Source organism: Lepisosteus oculatus, chromosome 28 (assembly GCF_040954835.1).
Source record: "Lepisosteus oculatus isolate fLepOcu1 chromosome 28, fLepOcu1.hap2, whole genome shotgun sequence".
In the NCBI taxonomy this organism is placed as follows: domain Eukaryota; kingdom Metazoa; phylum Chordata; class Actinopteri; order Semionotiformes; family Lepisosteidae; genus Lepisosteus; species Lepisosteus oculatus.
The window spans coordinates 9,235,709-9,245,345 of NC_090723.1; the positions used below are offsets into that span (position 1 = coordinate 9,235,709).

Genomic DNA, 9,637 nt, shown 5'->3' on the forward strand with positions numbered 1-9,637 from the left:
ACGGAAGCCAGCTGATAAAACTCAGCCAGCTCGTTCACAAAAGCGGTTTGTTCCCCCCCATAAGACACATCTTAGTCCAAAACCATTTTGCCTTCGCACCAGACTGCAACTCCAAAAACGCCTGCTTATGTAACACAAAGGCAACACGTGTGTTCCCCCTGCAGATGCGCTGTGTGCACATTATAATCGCTCCACGCCGCTTCAGTCTTTATCTAATGTAAACGGTACACAAAACATGTTTATAGCTTTTCTCTCCAGTCTTCGGCGGCTACGGTGTCTTGCCTAACTCACTCATTCATTAAATAAAATAAATATAATTTGGCACGAACGTGAGTGTCCCGTTTCAATTTCTCGATTCGTATTTTAAACCGAACTTTAGTCGACGGCGGAAACCGTGGCGTCTACTGCGTCGAGGCCTAAAGTTAACTCGTTTTCTTCCTTTCATTTTCTTACAATATTCGTCGACAGACTAGTTTTCAAGCAGGCGTTAGAACGGCATTCCGCGATCATATCTCACAGTGACTCGGTGCCCCCGTGTTAAAAACTAAAAAAAACAAACAAACAACAAAAGATTAAAAAGCTTTCCTCAGCAAAGCCCTAAATGTAAACGAAATTTACTTTCCTCTACAAGCTCCGACCCTAATCGATTTTTCGTTACCTCCGTGTAGAAATACCCTGTTAAACCCCGTATAGTGCAAAGACATCCTCACATTTAATTAATTTCTTCTAACTTGCTTTTATAGTCGATTGGACGCTTTCATATGTGACAATCACGAAAAAAAAAAAAGAAAAATCTCATAAACCCCGTTTCAAAAAACAAAAAATACATTTTTTACCCCCCAAAAAAAATATTTAAAGAACTAAGTGGATCCCTGTATTATCATTTGCGTAAACATGCTATCGTAGGCCTTAGTTAGTTTTTTCCCCACTGTAAGGAGTGTGATCGCTAAAACCTGCCGATCAGCTTCCTTACAATGAAATCCCAGTCACGATCAAGGAGACAGTCACCCCTGAACGAGTAAAAGTGCACCCCAAAATACATGGGTGTTAGAACCGATTCCCTGAGGTACCATAATGCTCCGAAAAGCGTGCCTTCGACTTGACTAGAACAACACTTTGTGGCTTTGGCTGGACTGTAGAAATTGCCTTCACCGGCTTCAGTACAATTGCAAGAGCTGCTCGCTTGTTAGTGTTCTTTGCTTTGTTGGTTTCAGGGCTCCTGATGAAATTCAACATCCAAAAATACTGCTCTGTGCGCAGACAGTCTTCACTGTTGCGCCTCAAAGGGAAACTACAATTGAAATGTCTGTAAACGTCTCTTAACACATCTTAAATATATATATCACGAACGGAATGTTCAAGTCTTCCCTCGATATTTCATTTGTGCTCAATCCTCTGAACTGGGGGGGGGGGGGGGGAGATCAGGAGGCAGCCGAGCTCGGCGAAGCGTCAGGTGAGGTGGAGACCGAGTTGTCCGAGTGCTCGCCGGGCTCCCGGGAGGTGCCAGCGCCGGCGGCCGGGGCCAGGCCCTCCTTCTCCCGCTTCTTCTGCTTCATCCGGCGGTTCTGGAACCAGATCTTCACCTGCGTCTCGTTCAGCTCCAGCGTGGCGGCGATCTCCACGCGCCGGGCGCGGGTCAGGTACTTGTTGAAGTGGAACTCCTTCTCCAGCTCCGTCAGCTGCTTGGTGGTGAAGTTGGTGCGGATGGTGTTCTGCGGGCCGGCAGCTCCGTACTCGGCAACTTTAGCTGTGAGGATACAGCAGTACAGGAATATTAATCCAACAACACAGTGGCCGCACACAAACAGGCGCGATGTGCAGATTAAAAACGACATTTCAAGTCATTTCAAATACAGTTGCATATCGACACCCGAAGAGAGCTCCACAGCCGAAACGTTCTGTTTTCTTTCCTCTCTTCTCAGCGTGGAATAAACCTGTTACTTGTTCCTGTTATTTTTGAAAACGACTTTCCAAATTAAAAGAGGAGGCTTCTGCTCAAAAGCTACTAATCGCGCTTTATTCGTATCGCTGAAAGTTGTTTATTTGGAGGGGGTGGGGTGGGGGGGTCTGTTTTGGTTTCAGTGGTGTATAGTATCCATATCGGTTCCTTGTACGAGATAAGGTTTGGACTTCATTTATTTTCCTGTGGGGGGAGGGGGCCCAAGGAGCTCTTAATCTAACATACCCTTCGCATTTTCGTCAGGAAACCAGTTCATTTGAACCAAACCACCGAAAACAGTTTCAGCAGTCCGAATTTCTCCCCTCGCCATTCTGTCTGTGGTTAAGAGGCAAACGTGATCATCTCGCATCATATACGTGATACGGCAGAGAAGTTCAAGAAGTCTCATCTTCACCGCCTGTAACAGCCCGGGCCCCTCGCGTTTTAACGTGTAAAAGTGAATTAACAGCGCAAGAATGTAAAGCCAGACACTGTCCGGCCTGCGCACTCGGTGCATCCAGCTGTGTTGTGGGACAAGTTAAGGGTAACGCGCAGCGCGGAGCTCCTAGCGTGCGGAACAGCAGGTCAGCGCCGGCGAGACAGGCGACAACGCCACCGCGTCCAGGCACGCCAGGGGCAGATCGGACACGACCCCGAGAAACCGGGGGCGTTAGAGGAGAGGAACAAGCCTAACAGAGTTTTGGCCAGGTTTCATTAAAGACTCCCCCCCACCAAACACACAAGAACACATATATCTAGCGGGGTATTTTGGAACAAGGCGTCTGCCTTGTTTTTCTCAGGCGGACTTGGAGGGGAAAGCCGTCTACTGACCTGTTTTGGGTGGGTTTCTCTTCACTTTCATCCACTCGAAGGTCTGCCCCGAAGGGGTCTGTTCTGCGGGGCACCTCAGCTCCTTTTCCCCTCCCTGGGTGGGGGACAGGCCGGGGTAGGAGTTCTGCAAGTACCCCCCCTGCTGCAGCTCCGGACCCGCACAGGCGGGGTGCTGGTACTGAGTACTGGGGACCGCGCCCGGGGTCCCGCAATACCCGCCCGCCAGAGCGCCCAGGCTGGGCCCGACATTGGGAGCCGAATAGCCGGAGGACTGGAAGTAGACTCCCTCCTGCTCCGGGCCGATGAAGAACTGGTGCCCGTACTCCTGGTTAGGCGCCTGGGAGCCGTACGCCGCGGGCCCCGTGTTTGGGTAAGGGTGCGAGTAGTTCGGGTTCTGGTGCTGATGTTGCACGGGGGCGGCGGGGGCGCCCCCTCCCACGAAAAACCGCGCATCCCCGTGGAAGCTGTCACTTGGTGTGCCCGCGCTGGCAGGAAAAGGCGACGCGATCCCCTGATCCAGGTGTGGGTACCCCGCCTTGGGCGAGTAGGCGCTCATCCCGCGATTGCAAATCGTGTACTCGAGGAAGGAGTTCATTCTGGTACTGTCCATGAGCCAGTGATGGAGGAGGGCCCAACCTGCGCTGGCTGAGTGTGTGTTTTTTTTTTTTTGGAGGGGGGAATTCCCTGCTGCCCTGCAACCTCTCTAGGTAGTTATGTCAAACCCGTAAAAAGTTCCCTCCATGCTCGGGCTGCGGCTTCCCAAAACACATATCACCTCGCCGGCGGGTCACGTGAGCCCGGGCCGCGCCAATGGCCAGCCGCCTCGCGAGGTTTGTCAGCTCCGCGCGGTGATCCATCACGCGCCTGACATTTGCATGACAAAGACACTTCAATCAAACCCAACCCATCAATCTGATAACAACGCGCAGACGTCAAGCCTTTCTTCAAAGGGCTCTCTGACTGAGGCAGAAAGAAAGAACGCAGGAGAAGAAGAAAAAACTCCTCAGAATTTATTCCGTAGTCTTATTTCTCTCCCCTCTCCCTCTTTTTTTTTAAAAAAGCTAAATATCCCGGGTAAATTTCAAAAGACGCTCTTCCTTCCCGACTAAAAGATCCGAACTTGTGTCCCAGGAGGCGCCTAGCCAGGTAGCGAGGCCGACTTGTTGTGCTTTGAGAGGCAGGGAATAACTAAACCAAACTCGAGTTCATTAGTTTACCAATTCAAACTTATTAAAAGTGCTTTCATTTTTCCCCCCACTGGCATGCCGGTGGCCTCTTCTGCACAATCCAATATCTGTTTTCGTTGGAAATCCGTTTAACACCCGGATTGCAAGTGAAGCCGCCGTGTCCAAACCCGTCCCGAGTCTAGAACGGACTCCTTTAATTTAATCAATAAGCTGATCTATTACAGAAACGAGGTTAGACCGACAGCTCGCCTTCTGGCACACCAGCAGGGAAATTCGGAGACTTTGTCCTGAGAACAAGCTACTTTTATTTTGTGCGAGGTCTGTATATGAACCGAACTTTTGCTCCAGGCTCTTTTTTTTCCGGCTTTAAAATGAAAAACGAAAAAAAAAATGTTTTAGTTCCGTTTCGTAAAGTTGTGTCAAGATAAGATTTCTTAACGATAACATGAATAACAACACGAACAGGGATTTCAAAAGAGCCTTGAAAGGTTGTTGGCGAATAAATTAAAAAAAAACACTTCAGCCTTGTGCCCATTCAGGTTATCCAAGACGATTTATTTTTCTCGTCTCATTCAATACCTCTGCAGAACACTTACGGCCGATTTGGGGGCATTTGAGAAAGCGGAAACGTCTAATTAATATATGTCGCTACAAGGGGAACGAGAGCCTTCATCTTAATAAAAAAAAACGCCTTCTGAAAAGGGAGACATAAGTATGTCGCATTTATTTACTTGTTTGTAAAAGGAGGACAAGAGAGGCTAACAATATGACGCCCACAGTAATTTGTTACTTGTCAGGATATTTACTACTGGCCTCGCATCCAGGGAACAAGATGGCACTAAGGGCCGAGGGATCAGGAGGCGGAGTAGCTCATATTTTCGCGGCCCTGACCGGTCCCAGAACACATTTTTCACACGGAAAACCCGAGCCACTGGACCGTGCATCCACGAAAGTGCTCAGAGCTTAGCAGGGCGACAGACGCCGTAACCAGTTAGGCGGGACGCAAAAGGTCTGTCTGGTAAGGCTTTGAGCACCGTGTTGAACACTGCTCGGCTAATACCACGTTTTTGTGGTAGGGTCCATGCTAGGATTTTGTCTTAAAGACGTCCATGTGCAAAGCCAGTTTTAGTCCTAGTTTTACGTTTACATTCGGAAAGTTTCTGCTCGGTTGTGGATAATATTTTCTTCGCTGGTCGGGCTATGTCTCGCCTCCTTGGCCGCTTGTTACAGCTCTGGCTTTTCCTCCACTGCAAACAATTTTTTTTAAGATAAAGGTCACAATCCGTGTTCCAATTGTCTACAGGTTATCTGATTTGTGTGCATTTCAAACAGGTTAAACGATGCCTATCGCGTCGCCCGTTTGTTCAATATGGGGCCCCCCGACTTGTTGAACCAGTCAAACTTACTGACCATTAACAGGACGCAGAGCGCCACCGCTTCTGGACAGCCGAGAGAAAGACAAGGCGCACGGACTCGCTTCAATTCGACCGGCATCCAAGAGAGCGTTTATAATATATTATCTGAATTTAAAACTGACAGCCTTTAGCTACCTTTGAAAACGCACACAATCCCTGGCGCGAATGTTTTCTTCGGTACACTAAACGCCCTCTATGTCAGCAACTACAAAAACAAGGAAACAGCAACAGAGATTTTCTGTAACGTGGGCACATTTTTCCCCTTGTAAAATGAGGGGCTCAGAAATCGGCAGATACAGGGCAGGTGACTTGGAGTTCTTACAGTGATATTTCTCTCTTCATCTAGGCGCAGGTCGAGAACGTCCCGAGAGGCGGGTGTCGCTGTGAAATCTCATCTAAACTGATTTTTTTTTTCTAACCTGGCCATCAAGACACTTGATTCTGCAGACAAGCAGCGCACAGAACGTCTAGAAGTGCCCAAATGCGCGGGGAGGTCGTTAACCTTATAAGCTTCCTTATCACGGGATCTCGAAGTACACCAGTCTTTCCGCCGGCAGATGTATTTATATAACGAGGTCAAACACCTCCTTTTAGCGTGCAGGAATATTTCATTTGTACGAACCGTCTTCTCTGGCTCCACAGTTGTGCACATCTGACAACAGGAGCTTATCGGTCTCCGTATCAACATCTTACCTCTCTCCTCTCGCACACCCCTTAGCTATGCCCAGAACAAACCAGACATGCACACGCCATTCCGCAGAAAACAAAACACAACTGGGGAGTTTCCAGCGACAGATCCCATACTGCACAGTTTCGTGAAGTGGAGTCTGTAAGATGTTGGCTGAAGTATTTTCCCCCCATCAAAGAGCGGAAGGTCTTCGTCTGAACATAGCTTTACACGCATTTTACAGGAATAACAGAGTCATTTTGAAATGACAACAAAAGGGAGATTTGAAATCTTCGCATCATTAACTTTAAAGTTGACCTTTTAATTCCTTTAAGTCCCATCTAGACTCTAGACATAAAACGTGCCGCCTGATAGTCTGCAAACGAATATTTTGTGCCCAAAAATCAAGAGTTTTTTTTTAAAAATTTGCGCAATAGCACCTTTAAAAACGATTACTTCAAGTTTACATGACCTCAGCGATTGTGAATGAGCGAGCGATACAGTAGCAAAGACGGGCTCGGTCAGTAACAGGAACATTCGTCCAGAGGAAACCCCGACAAGATCCTGTAGTTCGGGGGGTATCCGGGATTTTGCCTTGGTACTTTTTGCGTTTTGATACGAAATATAAATCAGGTGCAAATAAATTCTACCAAATCCCCAAAGTCGTACTGACGTCCTGTTGTAAAACTCCTGGAACGCTAAGATTTTCTCTCCCAGCAGCCTCGTCCCCCCAAAACAAATGCAAGTACACACTAATAAAAATGAATATGATGCACACAGATGAGTTCTAGCTACATTCCTATAAAATAAAAGCACGGGAAGTTTGCTTTTCTGCTAGTGTGACGTGAAAGGTTTCTGGGAAAGAGTAAATAAAATGATATTAAAACGATGCTTTGCTGACACAAACACACACAGAAGCGAAGATGAAAGCTGGGGAGGTGACACAACGGAATAATAATAATAATAATAATAATAATAATAATAATAATAATAATAATAATAATAATAATAATAATTGCTTGCACTTATATAGCGCTTTTCTGGACACTTCACTCAAAGGAATGATCGCACTTGTTTGACAGGGCGCTTAAAGAACTTTCCCGAAACACCCTTCCACCCCTGAGAGCGTGCTGCACTATAAACTCATGTTTCCGGGACTGTTGACCGACCTGGTTCCCTGTTAATTGCCCTCGGAGTGCGGTTACTTGCCCCACCAGGAGAGGGCGCTGTGCTGGCCTGATCACACGCTACATGGGATGGTTTCACAAGCAGCGGGCGCAAAGGGGAGGAATAAGACCTGTACTGAAATGGAAATGTTTTCCAGATGCAGGACCTCTGTCTTTAACAACAACAATAATAATAATAATAATAATAATAATAATAATAATAATAATAATAAAGGAGGAGCAGCAGAGAAGGCAAAAAGGCCTGACTGTTTAACAGCTGTGGAGCACAAAGAGTGATTGGCCTAAATTACCACAAAAGTACACTGCTTCACCTGCAGTCTGTACAGTAAATCTGCTTCACCTGCAGTCCGTACTGTACAGCAAGACTGCTTCACCTGCAGTCTGTACAGTAAGACTGCTTCACCTCCAGTCTGTACAGTACAGCAAGACTGCTTCGCCTGCAGTCCTGTACTGTACAGTAAGACTGCTTCACCTGCAGTCTGTACAGTAAGACTGCTTCACCTCCAGTCTGTACAGTACAGTAAGACTGCTTCACCTCCAGTCTGTACAGTACAGTAAGACTGCTTCACCTGCAGTCTGTACAGTACAGTAAGACTGCTTCACATACCCGCGGACCCCCAGAACGCGCTTCTCTGCTCCTAATGCTCACGATAATCTCATACCGCGTCACATGACAGGAGGTCGCAATTTCTACAGCGTGATCGTGAAAGGGCGTTGTATCCCAGTTGGCCAAGGCTGTACAAGGGATCGCCTTTTCATTCAGTCTCATAGACAGCGACACAGCGAATATCCGATACAGACATTGAACACCTTTACATTACCACGCCAATAGGAAATCGGGAAGATACAGAAGAGAGCGACAGACAAACAGATGGTTAACTTTAGGCCAATATTTCCACGCTGAGGAAGAAACCACAGATACTACAAACTCCCGCAGTCTAGAATCTCTAATAATGAAAGTCATCTTCCAGATGATCGACTGCAGCGCCCTGAACGTAAACAAAATCCAGCACAAATATTTGGCACACAAAATGAGTTTTTAATCGCACCTTGGCTAGAATATTACACGCAACGCTTGTGTTGTTGTAGTTTTTTTTGAGTGTAATACGTGTAAATACCGGAGCACGGCTGTTTGCGTGCGGTATACACTTACATTCGTCCTTTGTGATTATGAGACAGATAACTTACTCAAGTGGATAAGCGGATGTTGTTAAAAACATGTTTTTATGTCTATTCCACGTCAGCCAACCTACCGGGAAGGGACCAAGACTGGCGCCGCCCCCGGTGTCGCTGTAGTTTCACTGGGCCGCTCGCCGGGGTTTGATCGCCACAGCGACCCCTACTGGCGAGAAGCGTAATAAGGCCGTGCAGGAAGAGCGGACGTTTAGCCTACACGCTACTACCGACACCACTACCATTACCACGACTTAAATCATTAATAAGGTGCTTAAGGAACTGAAAAGGTCTCCCAACTGCGAGTCCCAGCCACAGTGGCGATCAGCAGACACGCCTGGGCATTTTGTGAAACGCTGGCTGGAGAGACGGGGGCCGCGCGGTATCGCTCTCCTGCTGGGTCAGCACCGCCTGCTCTGGACCGGCTTCGGGCCCGCGCTGCCGTTTCGGTTCTGCAGCCGCGCAGCTCTGGCCAGACCGCTGCCCTGCAGGCACCGAGTTCCATCGGAAAAATTTCAGACACCGGAGTCTCGGTGCTTCATTTCATTCATTCACCCGGTGGTTCCTGCATTCACGAGCAGCGGTATGAGAGAAACAGGATGATTTTCTAATGCTCTTTAGTCAGCCCGCGCCGATCTGCTGGCACCCAAGATGCACATTTGAAGAGGAGATGTCATTTAAAGGTAGCCTTCTACCGAATGCAGGTTCACCACAGAGCAGAGTAATGCCAGGGAAACAGAGGAGTTAAAGTGGGGCTGATCTTAAGGGGGTGTGTCTTAAAGCACATGATTGCGCTGATTGAATAATATGTACTGTGTATGTGTCAGGTTAATATACGTTTGTAATATGTTGCTGTTTTTTTCATCTGTGCTGCACTGGAGCCAACTTTGTTGATGTGGCAATAAAGTATTGAGTTAAACTGACAGCGCACCAGGAGCTGGTCGTCACCCTGTGAGATCTAGATACAGGGCAGGTAATGATGCCACTCTGTTATTCTTAATAGAAAAGAAGCAGGGGACAATGCTGACTCTTGGGGACCCATCTATACTAATTTACTGGAGCCCAGGGAGTGAGAGTCCTTGCTAAAGGACACTACAGCAGTGTCCCAACCCAGGATTCAAACCCGAGACCCTGTATTTTGAGCCCCGAACATGACTCCAGTGTTTCCACCCTGGTAAGTGCTGCAGAACAGGCTGGGGTAACATCCCCCTATATAACCTGTTCAGGAATAATTGCTC

At 47.7% G+C, this 9,637-nt stretch overlaps 1 protein-coding gene across 1 annotated transcript; it reads right to left on the minus strand.

The window, feature by feature from the left end:
* Positions 1–1,408: 1,408 nt before the first annotated feature.
* On the minus strand, positions 1,409–3,712 carry hoxb1a (homeobox B1a). Its single transcript, XM_006638354.3, has 2 exons — positions 2,771–3,712; positions 1,409–1,747 (listed from the first exon to the last, which is right to left on the minus strand). The coding sequence occupies exons 1-2, from the start codon at positions 3,378–3,380 to the stop codon at positions 1,422–1,424; spliced, it is 936 nt and encodes a 311-aa protein (XP_006638417.1). The 5' UTR covers positions 3,381–3,712; the 3' UTR covers positions 1,409–1,421.
* Between the last annotated feature and the right edge of the window lie 5,925 nt (positions 3,713–9,637).

Bases quoted from the DNA above. Each gene is read 5' to 3' on its own strand.
- hoxb1a (XM_006638354.3), bottom strand. From the start codon at position 3,380: ATGGACAGTACCAGAATGAACTCCTTCCTCGAGTACACGATTTGCAAT. The intron at 1,748-2,770 runs GTCAGTAGACGG...GTATCCTCACAG, and splicing joins GAGAAACCCACCCAAAACAG to CTAAAGTTGCCGAGTACGGA.